Raw genomic sequence first — 24,210 nt, 5'->3', positions numbered from 1 at the left:
CGGAAGAGAATTATCTATATAGGTCCACGATATCGTATAGCCCCCATATAACGGTACCCCTAACGGTAAATACCCCTGGTATTTTGATGATTTTAGCCACATTTTTCAGCGGAATTTTCTGATAATCCACACAAGGAGTTCCTTGTGAGTACTTTATCCCTTGGAAGAGAATTCTCTATATAGGCTAACGATATCGTATATCCCCCATATAACGGTACCCCCGATATTCGGTATTTTTATGATTTTAGACATATTTTCCTATGGTATTGTCTGAAAATCCACACAAGGATTTCTTTGTGAGCACTTTAATCCCTGAAAGGCAATTGACTATTTAGGCCCACAATATCGTATATCCCCCATATATCGGCACCTTCCAATGTTAGATATATTAAACATTTTAAAAGCATTTTTAATGGATTTTATTTTTTGAAAATTTTCTAATTCGTTCCAAATGGTGGAGGGTATTCAAAGTTCGGCCCGGCTTTTTTACTTGTTAAATTATAGCAACATTTTTCCATGGACTTTTTTTACAAGTTTATTTTAAATGGTGGAGGGTATTAAAGGTTCGGCCCAGCCGAACTTAGGTTCTTGTTTACTTGTTTTTTCAATATTTTTGTATGGTTATTTATCAGAGTTGCGTTTTAGGACAATTTGTCTTATGTTAACTCTGGTAAGTAATGACATCTCAATAACCTCTACATCAACGGATTTCGAGTTCGGTTGATGGGGTTGGTTTTACCCCACCTGGTCTAATCATAAATACACATTCAATTACCCTGTAACAATTGTAACCAAACATAATATTTTCATTTATTCGAAGAAGAAAAAAAAAATAAAGCAAAAAAGAAAATCAAGCGAAGAGACCTCCAAAAAGGGGACCCAAAAGTCAACAGACGTTCATCACCAGTACAGCTCTATTCAATGTGCCCTCCCATTCAGCCCTAACTGCACCTACATACATACGTTCATGAGTATTTTTTTGTGCTAAAATGTTTGGTTGTTGGTGTTGGCGCTGTTGTTAAATCAACGCTTTCAGCGTTGTTTATCACGAATATATTCAAATGAAATCTTTTCAAAGGAAGACAACAGCCAAACTAACAGACATGTTGTTTTCAAAAATTTCTTTAGACTTGAATTTCGGAGAGGCAGCAAAAACAACACGTACCTATGGATGTATGTCTGTCTGTATAAATTTATTTGTATACACGAGCACAGAGCAACGCTATCAAAAGAAACAATAACAATGACGACGGTCAAAACAAACAACATCTTCATGTTGTACGGCAATGAGAGTTGAAAGGGAAAAACGTAGCAGCAAAAACAAAAACACGAAACAGAATTGATAATAATAACAACCAAGTCCCGACAAAGCTATTCATTGCCACCTAGGTTCTAGGACATACATACACACACCTATATATTTAGAGTTACCAGACTTAAGAGATTTTATGTGATGGATTCAATTGGAACCGGTCTACAGCTTATCCCATCTTCATCCACGTTGTCGTGTGGATTAAAGAGAGCCACGGGTTGCTCAGGAAACTCTAAAATCCAACCTTTTTAAATTTTGAGCCCAATTTATGTTCAATGAGAACTCATTTTTGATTACGCCACAGCAAGTTCCTCTTAACATTCTTCAAATAAGTAGAAGTAGGTACTGTTATCAAAAAAGGACATGCATGCATAGGAGTCCAGATATGTCTGGTGTCAAAAAGCACATACATGCCGAGAATTCCAGGTATCTCTCCTTGATGTTGGAGATGACGGTATGATTGTGTCTCTGAGAAAACACTCGTCCTGGCCTCGCAACTGAATTCCATAAGACTTTGTATATGAGATAGTTGTACAGATTATTTTGGTGGTCTGAATAGCATCACATAAAGATGATTTTAGCTATTATCTTCTTGGCACCACTGGTTTAATCAGCTCACGCACACTTCGTGTTTTTTTTAATGTCAAACATCTTCATTTTGGTCCATAATTTAATCATGAATCGTTTTACAAACGAACTTGTAAAACAGCGTATGATCCAACGCCATTAGGGTATTTTTTGGGTGCTCTATTGAAGGCAACATTGAGGCTTTTATTCGTGAGATACCGGCCGAAATGTTGGAAAGGGCATGTCAAAATTGGACTAAGCAGATAGATCATTTGTGGCGAAGTACCGGAATTTTTCATCAAATAGATTTTTGCACATACCACCGAATTCAGCCTAGACGCAAGTCTTTTTCGGTTTAGGTACTGCTAGCTGTAGCCCTCATATATAGGGTGAGATGAAAAAACTGCAACTAGTCTGAAACTGCTGTCATTTCTAAGCCACTCGTCCGGCAGCTGTTAAAACAAGCTTACAAAGAATTTTTGTGAGAATTTTCCAGAAAAAAAGTTATTCGTGATAGTGTAATTTCAATCGTGATAGTGTGATTTCTTTATATGTGGCTGGAAAATCACAAGTGGCTATCGTTAGAGCACTCCAACATTTAAATGTGAATAAATCTTTCGTGTCTCGTATCATCGCTCGTTACCGTGATACCGGCAGCGTAGCTCGACGTCAAGGAAGTGGACGGAAGAAAACAGCACCATCCGCAGAAATGGGTCGAAAAGTAAAGAAGCGACTTGATCGAAACCAGCGTCGCAGTGGCCGAAAAATGGCTCATAAGCTGAATATATTGCAATATTCCATTCGGCAATTATTGAAAGATGAGCTCGGGGTAAAGCCATTAAAATTCCAAAAAGCGCAAGAACTTACACCGCAACAGGAAGAAAATATACTCAAAAGACCTAACTGGTTGCTTCGCTTGGCCGAAAGTGGTGAACTGCAGAATTTGGTTTTCTCCGATGAGAAAACATTCGTTGTCCAGCAGTTTGTAAACAAACAAAATGATCGTGTTTACTTGCCAAAGAGGTCAGGTGAAGACGTGCACCCTCGATTGGCCACCAGAATTCAAGCACCAGCCATGGTGATGGGCCGCCATAACAGCCGATAGTCGCTCGTATTAATCGGCATCAGAATAAATGACGAATATTGTCGCGAAAATATTCTGGAGGGTGTATTAAAGCCTTGGGTACGCAAACATTTTGTCCGTGTGACGGTTTCATTGGCCGTTTGAAGGCCAGAATTCGTGCCAAAGATGACCAATTCGAACAAATCAAATATATATCAGTTAAGGAAGAATAAAACGAGTACTTCGTGGTGTTACAAACGGAATAGCGAACTTAATATACTCTCCATACTATGGTATTAAAAATTTTAGATTTCGCAACCTGTAAAAGTAGAAGGAACGTCTGAACTGAAAAAAAACTATATGAACGAAAGAGAATGATTGATATCCCTAATTTTGACATCATCCCAATGTAGCGGCTCCGCCTAGGAGCTGAATTTGAGATTTAGAAAATATCATATAACAGAAAATATTTATTTTTTGGTGTAACTCTCAATAGAAGTTTTCCCCAATATGCCGCATTGAACATTCAACCAAATTAAACAAAATTTGGATGTATTTTCAACATAGATCTGCTTTCTGACACAAGCTTCATAAACGGTATCCTACAATTTTAAGTGTAGAGATAGTTCTAGCAACATATTTAGGTACATTTTTTTTTTTTTTTTTTTGAGATTGTGACATTGAAGTATACCAGGGTGGAGCGTACGATCCGACCAATCTGCTTTCCTTTTCACTGCAAATTTCAGATTATTAAGCATAAATCATAAACATATGATCTTGGACTTAACAAGCAAAACTCAAAAAAAAAAAAAAAATAAAATTTAGCCGAGCCTGGCTGTGGGATTTGAACCGCGGACCTCGGTGTACAGCCAACTAGAAGTTGCCGTCTCACCGTTCAGAGCCATTAACCCGTCTTCCTAAAGGAAGCAAAGTAGTTGTTGACAAAAAATCCATCACTACAAGAACAAGCTTTGCTGTGAATAAGATCTGCTAACAGAATTTGAGTCGAACTTGGAGAGTTTATAGTGTTTAATTCGCATATGCTAAATCGCAAAAAATTCGAAATAAATACTACTTTCCACAGATCGGCACTTGTAAGCCATCATCCACACCAAATATGCCCGATAAGCCTCTTAACCATCGGCGAAACGCGTCGCATAGTGGTGAGTGTGTGATAGTGTCTATCTGTCTTTCCTTTTCATTGCAAATTTCAGATCATTAAGCTCGTGTCGAAAGAGAAACAAATACATAAATCATAAATATATGATCTTGGCCTTAACAAGGCAAAACTAAAAAAAAATAATCTCCATTTTATTTGATTTTATTTTACCAACTTTTTTCCATATGATTGACAATTGTTCTATTATTATTAATTCCTTTCATATTTTAGTTTCCATTATTAAATTGGTTCCTTTGATATTTTAGAATTTTTAAGAAACCACATTCTGGACAAATTTCCTCATTATAATACTTACAGTAACTGCACAATATGCTTTTTTCAAATTCTCTTCAAACCTTTTAAGAGACATGGCAACACTACCATTAGGCCCTCTTATGTTTTTAAGAATTAAGAACAGAAAAACATCAAAATAATACCGAAAATTTATGCATCTACCAAAATACATACATTTTTCGTGCGGATATTCAGACCACCATTTTATCATGTTTCGTCCTCCTCCTACCCGTCAAATTTGCCAAATATTACAGTGGCAAACGAAATAACATTTCTAGATGGAAATATTGTACATAGGTGTGTGACATCGAAATTACTCAATGTTGACCATGTGCCTGGTTTGTATTAAGATTGCTGATGGCATTCGTACTTTCATAAATAATTATGAGAAGGATAAAGTATCGTGGCGAAGTCTCTCACTTATTAACGATGTCAAAGAAATGCTGTGTCTATTGACTTTCTGCACGTGTCTTCCTTTGATTTCTTAGCGCAAATATTTGTGTGTCCTTTTGGGCATATGGTCTTAAAATGACTCTGTCGGTTTACACTGTGGTTGAACTGGTGTGGAATGGGGCGACAAAAATATTTCATCACACCGGATCGATTTGGCTTTGGATAAAGCAGTGGCCGAAAAATGACTCGTGAGCTGAACATATCGCAATATTCCATTCGACAAATATGGAAAAATGAGCCCGGGGTAAAGCCATTGAAATTCCAAAAAGTGCAAGAACTTACCCCGCAACAGAAAGAAAATAGACCCAAAAGAGCTGAAGAGTAGCTTCGCTTGGCCGAAAATGGTGAACTGCCGAATTTGGTTTTCTCCGATTAAAGAACATTCGTCGTCCAGCAGTTCGTAAACAAACAAAATTATCGTGTTTACTTGCCAAAGAGGTCAGCTGAAAATGTGCACCTTCGGTTGGCCATCAGAACTCAAGCGCCGGCCATGGTGATGGTGTGGGCCGCTATAACAGCCGATGGTTGATCTCCGCTCGTATTAGAATAAATGCCGAATATAATCGCGAAAATATTCTGGATGGTGTATTAAAGCCTTAGGCACCCAAACATTTTGGCAGCAGACCTTAGACATTCCAACAGGACTCAGCACCATCACACTCAGCACGACCACCCAAGAGTGGTTACTAAAGAAGTTCCTCGCTTCATTTCCGGTGGACAATGGCCACCAAAATTTCCGGATACAAATTCGCTGGACTATTGTATCTGGAGTATTTTGGTATTTTGGTGTCGATCACCTTAAATAGCGCTTCGCCGGGAATGGGCAAAAATACCGCAGAGCGACATTCGGGCAGCGTGTGACGGTTTCATTGGCCGTTTGAAGGCCATAATTCGTGCCAGAGGTAACCAATTCGAACAAATCTAAACTTATTCGAAAACATAATGCTTCTTCCGACATTTTATCTTTCATTCAATAAAATTAAAAAAAAAATGTAAAAATGATGGCGTTTGACTTTGTTGCAGTTTTTTTGTCACCCTGTATATCGAAGGTATATAATAATCTAAACCGATCTCGATAAAATTTGAATCCCGTCGGAAGTGCTAAAATTCAGTTCATTTGGGCTGATATTAGTCATTTGGTGCACAATAAACCTGCAAACGGATAAAGATATATAATATAATAAATCAAAATCTGAACCGATCTAAAAAATAATTGACAGAGGTATTTTTGAGCTCCATAAGTTATCTGGTACCAAATGTGAATCTCGAGGAGTTTAAACCGGATGAAACATATATATGGGAGCTACAGCTATATATGAACCGATTTGATGTACTTGCTTCAGTCGGAGGGTCTAAAACTAGCCGTTTGGTGCAAAATGAACCCGAAATCGGTTCGAGATTAATATGGGAGCTATATCTAATTTTGAACTGATTCTCTCCAATTAATTAGGGTTCGTCTTTGGGCCAAACAAAGGTTTTTTGGAAAATTTCATCTCAATCCGTTAATAAACCATTTGTCTATCTCGCTTTTTTCTCGATGTCACGAACATATGCACAAAGACATAATATCCTTACCACTATGCGGTGTAGGGTATAAAACCACCAATCAACATTGCTAACGAATTTAGCCTTGGATATAATCCCCAAAAGGAAGCTGTAGGAGCAAACCATACCATCAATGAATCCCACAACGAAAATAAAAATACCATGTATATATTTCTTTTTAATATATTCTGCAGATTATTGCTCCACAAAATCGCATTGTATTTATTATTTTTTGATTTTTTTTTTCTTTTTTACAAACTTTTATTTGTTTGTTTTTGTTTTTTTTTATAAATTAATTAAAAAACACTTAAAAATAACAGGTTATACATTAAAAATTATTATTTGTTTTGAATATTAAATATTAAAAAATTAGGCTTGATAAAACTACACACTCTCAAAGATAAAAATACCAATTTAGGAATTGCAAAATAACCTAACTAACTTTCATGAATTTAAGATTAATGAGAACAATAAGCATTCCATTGATGTTGGAAATTTTTTTTTTTTTTTTTGATAAATAATTTTGGCGAACGTTTGTTTTTTTGTAGATCGATATGAAAACACAAATTTTGTTTTTGACATGAGGATTTAAACGGGGGTATGGGTCGAATAATACAAAGTTTGATGTTTTAATTTTGTTTTCTGCATATTTGCCAGCAACGCAGTGTGGTTTTAATTATTACGATTAGCTTTCATTCATATCATATACTATATTTGTTTTAAATGTGTTTGTTGTTGTTATATTAATTTGTTTGCTTTTAGTTAATTAGTACTTAACTACTAAAAAACTTAATCAGTATCACAATTTTCATGAGTTTTTCTTTATTCCCTTTTTCTTTTACATCATTTTTCGTGGGTTCTTGTTGTCTGAAAGAAATCATATTTTTGTTGTTGCTGTTTCTTTAATGCTCACAGTGCTTTGTGCAGAGGGTCGGCCATACGATGGCGGGCGGGGTTGGGGGTAGTGATTAAGAAAACTTATGGGTTTTCTCTTGCCGGGTACGCATGAATGTATTGGTAAGCATGTGTGTGTGTGAGCATGCCACACAAAATTGTGGCAATTAAAGAACAGAAATCACCTCAGAAAATGTTTTTGTGTGGCTGACATTACGTCAGTCCATGAGTTAGTCTGTCGTAGCGTCCATATGTTGGCGTTCTGACAGATGTGTTTTGTAGTTCTGTCGGTCAATGGGCACGTACACAAAATTTTGTGTAAAAACATGTTATTTTTTTTTCTTTCATATTTTACTTTTTCTCTTTTGTTTGTTTTTTTCTTAAATAAATAGAAAATCATAAACATAAAATATACATTTTTTGTTGAATTTATGCTTCTACGATTACAACAGTGGTGAGTATAGGTGGGATGATGATTTTAAAATACTTTATATTTGTTTTTAGCTTTTTAACGCCTGAATACATTAAAATTGCGAATGTATTTCCATAGTGTGATGGCGCTCATTTAATGAGCCACGCCATATATACAGAATTTGCAGGATCAATTGTCATTGCAATCTTTGCAATACTTTATGCTCCCAATACAGCAGCTATTTGTCAATGGGCAAATAATGTATATAAGATCTTACATTGCTCCTTCTCAATCTCACTTATTCTCTCTCTCTCTCGATCAGCTTATATTTTTTATGGCTGTCTCAGGACAGTCTTACAATCTCTCAATTGCTGTCGTGCGAATACAACTTACGTTTAACAATGCTATAATCAGGACTAATTGTAATTGTACGTGACAGGCCCTTAATAAATTGCGGCAATAAAGCGGTCCAGCCCCTTTTGTCTTGGCGCAGTGTCAGATATACCTCAAATGTGGATACCATTTCCGGGTCCAATTTTAGTTTTGCTATACGTTTGAGATTGTTAGCCTCCTCCTCGTATTCGACGAAAACGGTGCAGCCACGAATGCCACATGGTTCACGTTCCGATACACGCACAATATCGCTGGCGATGCGTTGGGTGAGATCAGTGGGTAGTGAAACTTCGGTGCAGGTGAGGTTACGCGTCTTGGCGGCGCGTAATTCGGTGAGTAGGCGCTGCGAAAGTTCATTCACTGCAGCTGCATCTACGCTATCACAGTCATATTGCTCCTCCTCTGTTTGTAGAGTTTCATGCTGATGATTTTGTTGTTGTTCCTGCGCGTTATTGCTTAGAGATCTTGACCAATCTAAAAATAAAAAATAAGAGAAAAACAATTAAGTAACGAGGAAATTTAAAATGAAGATGTGCTCATTAATTGAAACTGATAATTTCGGAAAACAATTTTATGGCGATATATGGGCTAAGAACCAAAATGAAAAAACCGAAGAACAATTCATGTTGAATGAATGAAAGTTTATCATTAATTATTTTATTTTTATTTCTTGTAAAATTTAAATTTAATAGATTAATACATCTTTGTGTAGATCCATCAATCCCAAACTTCCTCACTTTAAAGGAGAGGGAAACACTTTTTTCTTTCATAAATTTAATAAAATATTTTGTTCATGAATACACACATACACAAGTGTAATAAAAATTATAATTTATGAAGATACCACTTTTTAATGGAGGTGTGAAGTTCGTCTTCTAACAGATAAGCCAATGGTCTAGCTTGGAGTGTGAATATTATATTTATAATTATGGGTTGATGTCAAACATAACAAATTTTTGAATTTAAAACGACAACAATATTCTCATTTCAAGCGTTGTTATTGTTAAGTCACCACTGATATGCTTCATATATCGGCCATAAACATAAGTTGCCTAGAAATGTTTACGGTTTCGCACTGAGAAAAACAAAACTTCCGATATACAAATATCTTTTAAAATGGAGGTCAAACTTGTTTTTCTTTTTCGGCGATAAGGCAATGGGTATAATTAATTCATATTTTGTTTTCTATTTTTGAACTAATGATGTTTACCACTTGAAAAAAATTATATATATATAATCAATCTACATTTATATATAATGTGGTAGCTACTTTGCGAGTTATAAAGATTTCAAAATGATTATAATAAACTATGATTGATTATTTGTTTGGACATTTCAAATGGATATGTTTTTCAACGTGGTTTCTTAAAAACTTAAATTTTCTTCTGTGCGAACTTAATTTGTTAATTTCATTACTAAATTAATGTTGCGATTAATGAGTTTGATATTAAACAATTGAACCTTTAAAGTGGATGGATTTATTACCGATTTTTTGTTACAGGAAGGGAGCACTAACTCATATGATTTAAAATATATTAGTTATAGCCTAACATTGTAACAAAATCTCAAAATAAAGATTCGATACTTCACCGGTTTTTTCCGTTGGCGAGCATTTTATCATTTCTGGGGGCAGTGCAATGATAAAAAATTAAAGAAGTTAAAGAAAACGACAAACAAACCAATGTGAATCGCAAAAATTTTTTATACCCTCCACCATAGTACGGAGGCTATATTTGTCATTACGTTTGTAACACCTCGAAATATACATTTTAGACCCCACAGTGTATATATATACACTCTATACATATATACACTCTTGATCAGCAAAAAAAAATTCTATGTCGATTTAGCGATATCCGTCTGTAAAAATCACTCTAGCTTACGAACGAAATGAAGTATGTTGATGAATTTTTACCCAAATGTGTATTATATCTGCAGGACTTTTGGTATTGAAAATGGGTGATGTAGCTCCACGTTCTGTTATAGCCCCCATATAATAGTACCTCCCTTTTTTCGGTATTTTGGTGATTTAGCCGACACTATTCACCGGAAATGTTTCAAATTTGGTATTTGAAGTTCGTAATGGATACTACAGCCTAAGACAGAATGTAAGCCATGTAGGTTTACGTTTTCGTATACACCCCATATAACGGTTCTCCTCGATATTGGGTATTTTGATAATTTTAGAGACGTTATTCACCGGAATTGTTTCAAATGTGGTATTTGAAGTTCGTAATAAATACTACAGCCTAAGACAGAAAATTGTCTGTGCAGGTCCACGTCATCGTATAGCCCCATATAACGGTACCTCCCGATATTCGGTATTTTGATGATTTTAGCTTCATTATTGACCGATTTTTTTTTCAAGTTTCGCATTTGAATGTTGTAATGGTTTATGACAAAGGTTGCCTATGCAGATCCACGTCGTCGTATAGACCCTAATATAACGGCTACATTCGATATTTTTAAGATTTTTACAGAATTTTTAACGGATTTTATATTTTTGAAAATTGCCAAAATCGTTCCAAATGGTGGAGGGCATTATAAGATCGGCCCGGATGAACTTACAGATTTTTTACTTGATATTTCTAATTGATTTAATTATAACTGCATTTCCTCTTTTGTTTTACAAAATATATATTTAAATATTTATAGTAATGTTAGAAATATTATAAAAATATAAATAATTTGTTATAAATAACATAAAATTTTAAGAATATGTATTTTGAGCTGATTATTATTTGTTGTTTGTCGCGGGGTACGTTCACATACAAAATAATCTTATAACGTTAAAAAAATATGTCAAGGTCTTTATTTCAATGTATAAACAAATTTAATTGTACACTTCTGATAACACGTGCTCTTAAAACATCACGTAGGTACATATAAATAAGAAACAAACAACTGATTGGAACCAATACCAAATATATACATATGAGGAGTAAAATCTAAGATGGTCCTTTGCCCAGTCGTGGTGCATGTTCTACTTACTTCGTATTCTAGTGGCTGTAATATCGCCGTAATGCTGATCGGCAAATTGATTCTGCACAGTTAGCACTTCCATAGTTTTTTGTTTATGTTCTTGGTTCCGGTGATGACTTATAGTAAAATTGGTGGTGTTAAAAATGGTGGAACGTTGAGACGGTCACGTCGAATCCAGGACAGATATATAGATATATTATACAGTTAGTTAGTCACAATCACAGATACGCGCACGCGTAGTTATCACACAAAGCTTAGCTTTGATTACAGCAGTTCCTTGTCAGTAATTACTTCTACTGTGTTTATTCTTTTTAAACTTCTAATTTGATCATATTAGATATATATTTTTTGCACTTTATAGATGCACACGAGTTGTTGTATTATATACAGTTAATTAATGGCCACTTTATTCATTTAATTTTTATTGCTACAATTTATTATTCTTGTCAAAAAATAGTATCTATTTTTTCAGTTTAGTTCTATCGGCTAGTTGAACTTTGAGTTGTTTTTTTATTTGTATATTGGACACGCTCTCTGATATTCAGTGATTTCACTTTAGTTCATAATCAACAAAAATTCTATAGAAACATTCTCATCAAAATCTGTGTGACAACACTACGTAAAATCGGCTCTACTTTCATCAATTCAGTAGGGAGAGTAGAAGATAGTTTTTTTTTCCTTCTTTCAATATTTTCCGAATCACTATGAATATCAGCAGTGTTTCAAAGCAACTAACTGGCAAACAGCTGTGTGCTGAGACTTTTATACTCGTTGGCCAGCAAACAAAAACAACACCAGTCGGCTGTGTAGCTGTGTGCGTATATTTGAGGCGAACGCGACGAACCGACCGAATGGCAGAAGAGTGTCAGTAGTGGCTATGGTGCGAGTATAGAGAAATGTAAGGCCCATATGTACTCGCGTGCGTGCGGTCTTTCTATCTCTTGTATTTGTGTAGTGCTACACAGAAACAAACAACAAAAGGAAAACAAAATAATGGTTGATTGCGGGTCTCCCAATGTATAGGGTTGTTAAGCATCAGCAATTGTAAATAAACTGGGATGAGCTTTTTCTTTACTTAAATTTTGGAGGGAATCATTGCTAAAACTACATTAACATGGAGAAAGTTCAGCTGAGCAGAATTTGTTCCAATCGGTTGGAAATACAAAGACAATCAAAATAGTGCCAGTTAGTTCTCTGGTGATATGCCAAGATAAGTACCTGAATTTAATTATCCCATTTCCTATTTCACTTCAATCTACCCGTCTTTTTATACCCTCCACCATACTATGGAGGGTATATTAACTTTGTCATTCCGTTTGTAACTCCTCGAAATACTCATATCAGACCCAACAAAGTATATATATTCTTGATCAGCGTAAAATTCTAAGTCGATTTAGCGATGTCCGTCTGTCTGTCTGTCCGTCTGTCTGTCTGTTGTAATCACGCTATCTTTCGAATGAATTGATATAGGTGGCTAAAATTTTGCACACATGTTTATTTTTCCAGTAGGCAGGTTAAGTTCGTAAATGGGCCATGTAGGTCCACGTTTCCATATAGTCCCCATATAACGGTACCTCCCTATATTCGGTATTTTGATGATTTTAGCGACATTATTCACGGGAATTGTTTCAAATTTGGTATTTGAAGTTCAAAATGGATACTACACCCTAAGACGGAAAATTATCCGTGCAGGTCCACGTCTTCGTATAGCCCCCATATAACGGTACCTCCCGATATTCGGTATTTTGATGATTTTAGCGACATTATTCACGGGAATTGTTTCAAATTTTGTATTTGAAGTTCAAAATGGATACTACACCCTAAGACAGAAAATTGTCTGTGCAGGTCCACGTCCTTATATAGCCCCCATATAACGGTACCTCCCTATATTCGGTATTTTGATGATTTTAGCGACATTATTCACCGGAATTGTTTTAAAATTGGTATTTGAAGTTCGTTATGGGAACTACAGTCTGTGACAGAAAATTGTCTGTGCGGGTCCAGGTCTTCGGATAGCCCCCATATAACGGTACCTCCCTATATTCGGTATTTTGATGATTTTAGCTACATTATTCACCGTTTATTTCAAGTTTCGAATTTGAATATGGTAATGGCTTATGACAAACAATGCCTATGTATGTCCACGTCGTATAGACCCCAAAATAACGGCTATATTCGGTATTTTTAAAATTTTAACAGAATTTTTTAAGGATTTTATTTTTTGAAAATTTCCAAATTCGTTGCAAATGGTGGAGGGTATTAAAAGTTCAGCCCGGCCGAACTTACTGCTTTTTAACTTGTTTTCTCATTCTACTAGTATTTCTTGATCCTTGAAAATGATATTCAATAAACTTTCTCACTGAACTTTCCTAAAAAATCGGAAGCACAATTTGATGGAAAATATTTCGACAATTGCTCTATATTTGCACGATTTGACAATAGTTGTGTGCCAATTAAATTTGCATTAATAGCGGCATTTTTTCGGTACATATCCCCCGAAAGCCATCTCTCATAAGCAGTTGATCAAAATATACTCAAATTTTATGAGCTACTCGATGACCATACATACATACATACAGGGTGAGATGAAAAAGCTGCAACCAACTTCAGACTGCTGTAATTTCGAAGCCACTAGTCCGACAGCTTTTATATTGTTTACAAACGTACAAATTTTTCGGAAAAACATTTATTAGTGATGGAATTCAAGCGTAATAGTGTGACTGCTTTATATTTGGCTGGAAATCACAAGTGGCTATCGTTAGAGCACTCCAGCATTTAAATGTGAATAAATCTTTTGTGCGTCGTACCATCGCTCGTTACTGTGATACTGTTAGCGTAGCCCGACGTCAAGAAAGTGTACGGAAGAAAATAGCAACATCACCAGGAATGGTTCGAAAAGTAAAGAATCGACTTGATTAAAAAATTAGCTCGGGGTAAACTTATGGAAATTCCAAAAAGTGCAAGAACTTACACCGCAACAGAGTTGCTTCGCTTGCCCGAAAGTGGTGAACTGCTGAATTTCGTTTTCCAGCAGTTTGTAAACAAACAAAATGATCGTGTTTACTTGCCAATGAGGTCATCTGAAAATGTGCACCTTCGGTTGGCCACCAGAACTCAAGCGCCGGCCGTGGTTATGGTGTTGGCCGCCATAACAGCCGATGGTCGCTCTCCGCTCGTATTAATCGACCGTGGCATCAGAATAAATGCCGAATATAATAGCGAAAATATTCTGGAGGGTGTAATATGTCAATTGCATCAATCGATTCATTAAATTGATTGTGGCCTATAGGTTGATTGCAATTTATAATGGGCTTAGGACTAATGTTTCGAGGAGTTACAAACTTCTGAGTTAAAATAAACTTGTGATAATATCCTCACATGGTGGTGTTGGGTATAAAAACCAAGCTAACCAAATATCGGACGTCGTCGTCTGCTCCAAATCTGAAGCTTTGTTCGAGTCGTCTGATTGACGTAGATTCAAATCGTAGCAATTTCACATCAATTCACAATACAAGCCTATTAGATTGTTAGGCAAAGCCTCAGTTAGAAATTCTTAATTCTTTCTGCACGAGATATTTGAAATTGAAATGAATTCATTGGAGAATATCTCTGGCCGTCCTTATGATACCCGACACCACGTTGCAAGCAAATAAAAAGCAAAAAACAAGTAAAAGCTTTTATGGGGAATTTGGGAGAACTATGATTATAGTTATAATTTAAACTCCATAGGAACTAGTATATGAGAGGAATATCCTCTTCTCAATCGATTTCTACTAAATTTGCGAGGCATTTGCACTTTTTCGATTCGGGCTTGCATTACCCATTTCGGAAAATATATATGGGGTATATATCCAATCCGATCCGATCTCGATAAAATTTAGCAAAGGTATTTCTGAGCTGTATTGGACATATTATCCAAATAGCGTTGTTACAGACTGCATATTATGCAAATATAACAAATCGGACGTACAATATGTATTTGAGCTATAGCTATATTTGAACCGATATCCATCAAATTTGGCATACTTATTTTCAGGCCTAATTTGGTCATATGTGCAAAATTCACGTTTGGGAGATATATCTAAAATTTGACCGATGAGTTGTGAAAAATTTCATCTAGATCGGACAATAAATGCGACCTGTACTTTGTTTACAAAAATACATGGACAGACAGACGGACGGACACGCATAAATCGATTCAGAATGTGACAGATCAACAAAAGGAACTATGGGTCTATCTCGTTTCCTTTTGCCTGTTACAAACAAGTGCACAAATACATAATACCCTGACCACCTTGTGGTGTGGGGTATAAAAACATGTCGCGTTTATGTGCTTGCTTCTACCGATCCACTACTGAATCCCAGATTTAAGCAGGAATATCCCAGATATAAACGAACACCTTGGCAATACTTAAAAAAAATGAGTACTGTGCTGAGAAAATTTACATTGGATTTCTTCGATTTTGAGATACTTGTTTTGATTTCTCATTTTTTATACTTTGAAAGATCGGAAGGAAAAAACTACTTGCACTCTCGCTCGCTTTTTACCATACCACTATAAACTCTTGCCGAACGTCGCTGAGTCGGTCTGTTGCAGGTCCAAACGCCCATGAGTCAGATTGTCTCACTGTCTCGTCGACGTTCCAACGTTACGTTTGTTTATTCGACCATTTAATTGTATACACAGATAAGTGTGTTTATTTTGAACACTAAAAACGATGAAGAAAAAATAGGCAGAGCTCAGAGAAGACAACAACAACAATAAAAATAATATGAAACCAAAAAAAAAATCTAGATGGTTGGTGTAAACAACGGCAAAAAAACAAAACAAAAATCAAGCAAAGAAGAAATAACACCAACAACAACCATGAGATCGACAAAAACCAGTAGTTGTTTTTCTGCGTTTAAATAACAAATCGAAAGACCAACACCAACAACAATGCGATGACGACAACTGCCACAGAGAGAAATAAGTTTATCGAAGGGAAAAGCGGCAACACATTTTTATTTTCTTCTGTTCCACAAGATTTTTGTGTTAGTGCAGCATTGCATCGCTGTGTAAAACCAACTATGTTTGTGTGGTTGGTTGGTAAAAAGAAACAAAAACAAAAAAGCTATCCATAAATTAACACTTTATGGTAATTACACATATACTCATACATAAAAATGACTTCGTTCATAGATACATAAATATATATGTATATATAGCAATATACTAGGCAATGATACCCAGTAAACATTTTATTCTCGATAATAGTGAGAGAAGTTAGTAAACATTCGGTTTTCCCAGATTAACTACTTTAGGTATCAGTCCAAATGACCTGAACAGTTACATCCGACCGAATTCAGTCTAGAAGCAAGTACGTCAAATTGGGTGAAAATCAGTTCAGATATATCTCCCACATATATGTTTCATCCGATTCGGGGTTTTAATATGCACTCCATGAGAATGATATTTGGTTCCAGACAACTTATGGAGCACAAATACCTCTGTCAAATTTTATCGAGATCGGATCGGATAGCTCTCATAAATATCTTTATCCGATATAATGTTTATTGTACACCAAATGGCTAATATCAGCCCAAATGGACTGAATTTTGGCACTTCCGACGGAATTAAGCATAGAAGCAAATGCTTCGATTTTGGACCGGGTATCCCAAGTATAAAAAATCGAACCAAAGCAATATCAACTTAGAAAAATACAATGTATTTCTCATAGAAGTACTACTTTGGTTCATTCATCGACAACTATTTATATGCATCCATAGACACACAACATAGTCATCTTCGTTTTTGCCCAAATGAAATGAGACCAACAGCCACCATGAAGGCGACCATCGGTCTTTTACATTCATTCAAAGCAGTCAAGTGGAATAGACTTACAGCCACCGAGGGAAGCAGTTGAATGTCTTTCACATCCACAAGACATGGAAGTGCCAGTCTACTAGTAGTGAAAATCATCAAATTCAATGATATCGACACCACACTCAACTAGTCCATCCATAGCCATCTCACAACACCAAAATTCCGAAAAATACATTGTATTTTTCTAAGAAGCAAATGCTTGAAATGTTGGTGAAAATCGGTTTGCCCTTCACAACCATGATCTTTGGTACCAGATATCTGCTGCAGCTCAGAAATAAGTGTCTAAAATTTGGTCAAGATATATATATAACCGATTTCAGGTTTATTGTGCACCAAAGACGGACATCGCTAAATCGACATACTTTGTGTGGTCTAAAATGAATATTTTGAGGTGTTACAAAAGATATGACAGACTAAATATAACCTCCCTAAGAAGCGTAAATATCCGTTATTTACACTACCAAGACTAGATGGAGTCACTCTAAACCTCTCACCAGAGGCCAAATACCTTGGTACAATCCTTGACCGACAATTAAGTTGGAAGAGGAATATTGAGGAACGAGCCAAAAGAGGTTTTATCGCACTCTATTCTTGCAAGAACTCCATAGGTAAAAGCTGGGGCCTCAAACCATACATCATTAAATGGTTGTATGAGTCAATCGTTCGCCCCATTCTCACCTATGGATCTCTAGTATGGTGGCATTCTCTAAAGAAGCCAACTTACTCACGCAACATTAACAAAGTCCAAAGAGCCGCATCCTTACTAATAACGGGTGCCTTTAGGAGCACGCCTCAAGCTGCGCTAGATACTCTACTGGGTTTAAGCCCGCTGGCCATACATGTAGAGGAACTGGCATTCAGGTGTGCTCTTCGGCTCAGGGAATTAGGTGAATGGCGTAGTCAACCATTTGGTCACTCTACGATTCTAAGGCGTGTAAGGACTGTGGGAGAGATAGCCTATGCAAGTGATTATATTTCACCACGATTAAGCTTCTGCCCACCTGAAATACACATACCTGACAGAGAAGCCTGGTCCCAAAACAGCCCACCTTTCCGCGGCATATCTGTATATACCGACGGCTCAAAGATGGAATGCGGTACGGGAGCAGGTGTCTTCTGTGACACCCTTAATATCCGTGAATCCTACAAGCTCAGAAACAACTGTAGCGTTTTTTCAGGCAGAAATCCTGGCGGTCAAAAAGGCCATAGACCTGCTAGTCACGAGGAACATAGAGGTCGGAAGTCCGGTGACTATATATGTCGATAGTCAGGCGGCACTGAAAGCACTAAATTCCTTTACTATCAAGTCTAGGGCTGTTTTAAGCTGCAGGGAAGCCTTGGAACACTCTAGGTTGTCAATCAAGCTTTGTTGGGTTCCCGGCCATTACAATATCACAGGTAACGAAACTGAAGATGAATTGGCCAGGCTAGGATCCGAATCAACTACAATAGAAATAGATAATTCGGTCAAACCACCACTGTGCCACTTCCTACAGATCGTTTGCAAACACTACCAGGAAAAGACACAACAAAAATGGCTGGATGAAACGGGATGTACCATCTCCAAAAGAATCTGGCCTGTGCTCTCAGAGAAGAGAACAAGATCGCTGATGTCATTGTCTAAACCAGATTTAAAACTTGTGGTGGGCATCATCACAGGTCACTGTAAGGTGAGGGCTATGACCTCAAAATGGGACAGCGATGATATTGATTACTGCTGGATCTGTCAAGATGAAGAAGAAATTGAGACAATCGAACACTTGCTCGGCCACTGCCCAGCGCTCATTAACGTGAGACATAAACTAGTGGGAGAACTAGTGTCACGTGATTTGTCCTCTTTTTCTACCACGGACCCTGCAGTGATCCTTCAATTAGCCAGAAGGTTCAAGTGGCTAAAGACGACACGGCAAACTCAGCCGTAGACTACGTACTATCTATTTCCTACTGTCAATTCTTATACTTTCTCTATCTTTCGCTCTAACTCTTTCCTAGGATGAACACAATGGACGTATAGGTCTCCGAGTGGAGCAGTTGCTAAATGCAGCTGCGCGTCCTTTAACCTAACCTAACCTAACCTAAATATAACCTCCACACTACGGTGAAGGGTATAAACAAGTAAATAAGCTGTAAGTTCGGCCGGGCCGAACTTTAAATACCCCCCACCATTTGGAACGAATTTGGCAATTTTCAAAAAAATTCTGTTAAAATCTTAAAAATACCAAATCTAGCCGTTATATTAGGGTCTTAACGACGACGTGGACCTTCATAGGCAACATTTGTCATAAACCATTACAATATTCAAATGCGAAAATTGAAAAAAATATCGGTGAATAATGTAGCTAAAATCATCAATATAGGTTATACCAAAATGTGTGCACAGACAATTTTCTGCCTTAGGCTGAAGTATTCATTACGAACTTCAAATACCATATTTGAAACAATGCCGATGAGCAATGTCGCTAAAATCATCAAAATACCAAATATCGGAAGGTAACGTTATATGGGAGCCATAAGAAGACGTGGACCTGCACACACAATTTTCTGTCATAGGCTGTAGTATTCATTATGAACTTCAAATACCAAATTTGAAACATTTCCGGTGAATAGTGTCGGCTAAATCACCAAAATACCGAAAAAAGGGAGGTACTATTTTATGGGGGCTATAACAAAACGTGGAGCTACATCACCCATTTTCAATACCTAAAGTCCTGCAGACATAATATACATTTGAGTAAAAATTTTTGTCAATCTACTTCATTTCGTTCGGAAGCTAGAGCGATTTTCACAGACGGATAGACGGACGGACATCGCTAAATACTATGGTGTAGGTTATAAAGAGGTGATTGAGTTTTTGGCATTTGCAGATGACAACAAAAGGAATTGCAACAAAACTCTTCACTGGGTGTGTGCATTAATCTTTCTTTTTCATGTTTTTGTTATGACAGTGTGTTACATGAGTTCTCTTTTCTGTGTTACTCTTTTCACTCTTTCTCTTCGCCGCCCGCTCCGAATGTGAGCTCCAGTTCTCTATGCTTTGAAAGAATATTCTTCAGAGCAAAGTGATCCACTGAATAAGCAGCGTTCATTGTTCGACTTTATGTACTCATTTTGTTGCCGTTGTTGCTGTCAGCTGCAATGCTATCATTATCTTTCTTTATTGTTGACATTTTTAGTGTTCGTTGTGGCTTTATTTGCTTTTGTTTTGTATAAACTTTATGATAATCACTTTCGAACTTTTTTGCTTATAACTTCGTACAACATTTTCTATTTCAATATGCAGGACCCCCCTCTTAATAAAATAGACATTAGTAGTTACGGTAGACGCTGTCGCCATCGATCAGTTCAAACAGATAGCCTTATCTGTCTTGATACGAGCTAATAATGTTAGGTTAGGTTATGTTAACTGGTCATTTGTGTGCTTTTGCTAATTTTTATCCGCATATATTATTAACAATCTCCCAGAGGACTGCTATTTACAATTGTGCCTTTTTGATTTGCAATAATTGTTTACTTAACCATTTGATACAAAATGGCGTTGTTGTTCTTACTATAAGTACAAATAATTTTGTTATTAGTTTACATATTGCACATACCAATAATTAGGACTATGTATGGTGCAGGATGTACAATACCGTATTGCGATTGTTATACCCCACACCACAAGGTGGTCAGGGTATTATGTCTTTGTGCATTTGTTTGTAACAGGCTAAAGGAAACCAGATAGAATCACATTCTGAGACGATTTATGCATGTCCGTCCGTCTGTCTGTCTGTCTGTCCATGTATTTTTGTAAACAAAGTACAGATCGCATTTATCGCCCTATCCAATCGGTAAAAATTTAGATATAGCTCCCATATATATCTTCGTCCGATTTGCCTTTTATTGTGCACCAATCGTGTAATATCAGTTTGATCGAAATCGGTTCAGATATAGCTATAGCTCCCATATATAATGTTCATCCGATTTGTTATTTTTGTCCTCCGCTGCCGTAATATGCACTCTGTAACAACAATATTTGGGGAAATATAGCAAATGCAGCTCAGAAATACATTTGCTAAATTTTATCGAAATCGGTTCAGATTTGAATATAGCTCCCATATATAACATCGTCCGATTTACCTTTTATTGTGCACCAAAAGTCTAATATTTGTCCAAATGGGATGGAGTTTGGCACTTACGACCGAATTGAATCCAGGAGCTAGTATGTCAAATTTGGTGAAGATCGGCTATAGCTTCCATATATATTGTTCATCCGATTTGTAATATTTGTTACCCACAACCGTAATATGCACTCCGTAACAACGATATTCAGGGAAATATATCAAATACAGCTCAGAAATATCTTTGCCAAATTTTATCGAGATCGGTTCAGATTAGGATATAACTCCCATATATATCTTTATCCGATTTCAAATTAATTTCGCACCAAATGGTCAATACAAGTCCGAATTTAAAAGATACAAATGCTTCGGCATGTTTTGTCCTTTGAACTTTAAATTATAATTATAATCATAGCGTGTATGTTTGAATTCTCCCATAAAAACTTTTAATTGTTATGTGGAGCTCTACTAAATTAGCAAAGTGGTGTAGGGTATCATAAAGTCGGCCCCTCCGACTTTAAGACTTTCTTTACTGGGTTTTTGATTGTTTTGGTATTACATTTCATGAACTCCTCTGGATTAGCCAGGTCGTCGGTTTATGGAACTCTGCAGGAGCATCTCGGTTCAGTCACGGTCTTTTCCGTTATTGACGAAAATCAGTAGTTGTGTCCTTATTTAGGTATGGAATAAGCTTTGCATCAAACTTCTTTGTAACATAGATGAGATAGTGGATTGGATGTATTTTAGTCGCAGTGTTGCAGAAAACGAAACACAACGAACGTTATATTTTTGTACAGTTTACAGTTGTGAACCACGTCATTTTCTAGTCATTAGACAGCACATGAAAGCCAATAAATGCCCCTATCTATCCAAATTATTCATCATAAATCGATATTTAACAAGAGAATGTCGCACTAAATTACTAGATATTTTCGGGCTATTAATAGCTATGAAATCATCTTATTACTAAATAAAACTATTATTTCGTGCGAAATTCCAGTGTTAAAATAACGCAATAAGTAATCAGAGTTGTTCCTGAGAATAACTTTGTATCAGGCTGCGAAAATGTACAGTATCGATCCACATTTTCTGGTATCTCTTCCACTAACGGTAGCATTATTAAAATATCATACTTCACTTTTAAAGTGCACGGCATCTAATAATAAACAGTGAGTAACGAGTAAAAAAGCTGTAAGGCCGAACTTTGAATAGCCTCCACCATTTGGAACGAATTTGGCAATTCTCAAAAACAATAAAATCCCTTAAAATCTTAAAAATACTGTAGCTGTTATATTAGGGTCTCTACGAGGACATGGACCTGCAAAGGTAACATTTGCCATAAGCCATTACAATATTCAAATGCGAAAATTAACAAAAAGGTAAATAATTTAGCTAAAATCATCAAAATACCGAATATCAGGAGGTTCCGTTATATAAGGGGCTATACGAAGACATGGACCTGCACAGACTATTTTCTGTCTTAGGCTGTATTATCCATTACGAACTTCAAATACCAAATTTGAAAATTTGAGGTACCGTTATATACGAAGACGTGAACCTGCATAGAAAAATTTCTGTCTTAGGCTGTGATATTCATTGCGAACTTCAAGTTCCAAATTTGAAACATTTCCGGTGAATAATGTTGCTAAATAATCAAAATACCGAAAATCGCGAGGCACCGTTGTATAGGGTTATATGATATCGTGGACCTATATATAGACAATTCTCTTCCAGGCTGTAAAGTGCACCGAAGGAACTCCCTGTGTTAATTTTCAGACAATGCCATCGAAAAATGTGGCTGAAATCATCAAAATACCGAATATAGGGGATTACCGTTATATGGGGCTATATGATATCGTGGACCTACATAAATAATTCTCTTTCAGGGGGTAAAGTACTCAGAACGGATTTTCAGACAGTTGCATTGCCTACCTTCGAACTTGACCTGTCTGCATACAAAAGTATGATCTGTGCAGAATTTTAGCTTCCTATCCTAATTCGTTTTGACTCTAGCGTGATTACAACAGATGGACGGCGGACAGGATTAAATCATATTTGAATTTTACGCTGATCGAGAATATAAATACTAAAATTGTTATTTCGATGAGTTACAAACAGAATGCCGAACTTACAGTACCCTCCAAATTGCAAGAATGAAAAAGTTTTTTCTACGATACCCGATTTTCCCTTTATGATTTCGAAAAAAAATTGAAAAACTAGTAGATTCTTGCAGGTTCTCGAACAGAGCAATAGAGAAACAATTTAAATTGAGGGTTCTGTTGACAAGAAGCCTTATTTTGAAACATTACCGAAATCAACAAATAAGGTGGGTACATCCGTTACGCCCGTTAAAAGGTGCGACTACAAGCATAACATAAAAATGTTATTTAGTCTCCACACATTATGTTTACATGCATATATAAGCGCTGCTCAAGAAAAAAATATCTCTTTCCAATCAAATTTCTTTTTCCTTATTTAAATCAAGAACAAAACAGTGTCAAGTCATTATTTTTACAAATATTTTTAATCCATTGTTTTATAGAATATTTTGGTAAACATTCATATTTAAAAACAATTAAATGGAACCGTAAAATATAAAGAAAACAGCATTTCAATTTTCTCTTAAATTACCTCTTTTTTCGGCTCATGTGCTAGAACACGGTTTTGAGCAGGGCTGATATATCCAATATCGTTGCCTAATTTATATTTTGAAATTTGCCTTATCTCTAAAATGTTATTTTTAGTTCAGTAAAAGATTTCTGGTTCCTCCAACTGAAAAAAAAAATATTCATTTCATTTCCTCATTAACTGAATAGAAAGAACCTTTCAAGCAGCATACCTCCAATTCTGTTTTTATATCTTTTTTAAGTTTTTTGGTTTTATCCGCTTAAATTTATTCATACAGGTGGGTAGTTTCCAAAAAAAAAAAAACAATTTTCATTATCACGGAAAGTCTCTCACTCTAAAGATTTTAACACACCTACGCAATTAGGAAAGTAGTGTCGTCGTTGCTATCCATCCGTCAATGCTACAAACTGACACTGTCGTGCGACATACAACTCTGCCGGTCGTTGTTGTAATGGCCTCTGAAGTCGTCGACTCACAATGTCATTAACGAGTATTTCTCAATTTATTTTCTTTAGCATTTTCACCAGTAATGTTGTTGTTGT

At 36.2% G+C, this 24,210-nt stretch overlaps 1 protein-coding gene across 1 annotated transcript; it reads right to left on the bottom strand.

Moving 5' to 3' along the window:
• Positions 1-6,564: 6,564 nt before the first annotated feature.
• LOC101895996 (protein scylla) lies at positions 6,565-11,816 on the bottom strand. The gene is made up of 2 exons (XM_005177427.4): positions 11,084-11,816; positions 6,565-8,566 (listed from the first exon to the last, which is right to left on the bottom strand). The coding sequence occupies exons 1-2, from the start codon at positions 11,154-11,156 to the stop codon at positions 8,064-8,066; spliced, it is 576 nt and encodes a 191-aa protein (XP_005177484.1). The 5' UTR covers positions 11,157-11,816; the 3' UTR covers positions 6,565-8,063.
• Between the last annotated feature and the right edge of the window lie 12,394 nt (positions 11,817-24,210).

This window comes from Musca domestica, unplaced genomic scaffold (assembly GCF_030504385.1).
Source record: "Musca domestica strain aabys unplaced genomic scaffold, Musca_domestica.polishedcontigs.V.1.1 6, whole genome shotgun sequence".
Lineage (NCBI taxonomy): Eukaryota > Metazoa > Arthropoda > Insecta > Diptera > Muscidae > Musca > Musca domestica.
The sequence above is the reverse complement of the archived record's forward strand: the minus strand, read 5'-3'. Positions and strand labels throughout refer to the sequence as shown.

Bases quoted from the DNA above. Each gene is read 5' to 3' on its own strand.
- LOC101895996 (XM_005177427.4), bottom strand. From the start codon at position 11,156: ATGGAAGTGCTAACTGTGCAGAATCAATTTGCCGATCAGCATTACGGC. The intron at 8,567-11,083 runs GTAAGTAGAACA...TTTTATTTTTAG, and splicing joins TACAGCCACTAGAATACGAA to ATTGGTCAAGATCTCTAAGC.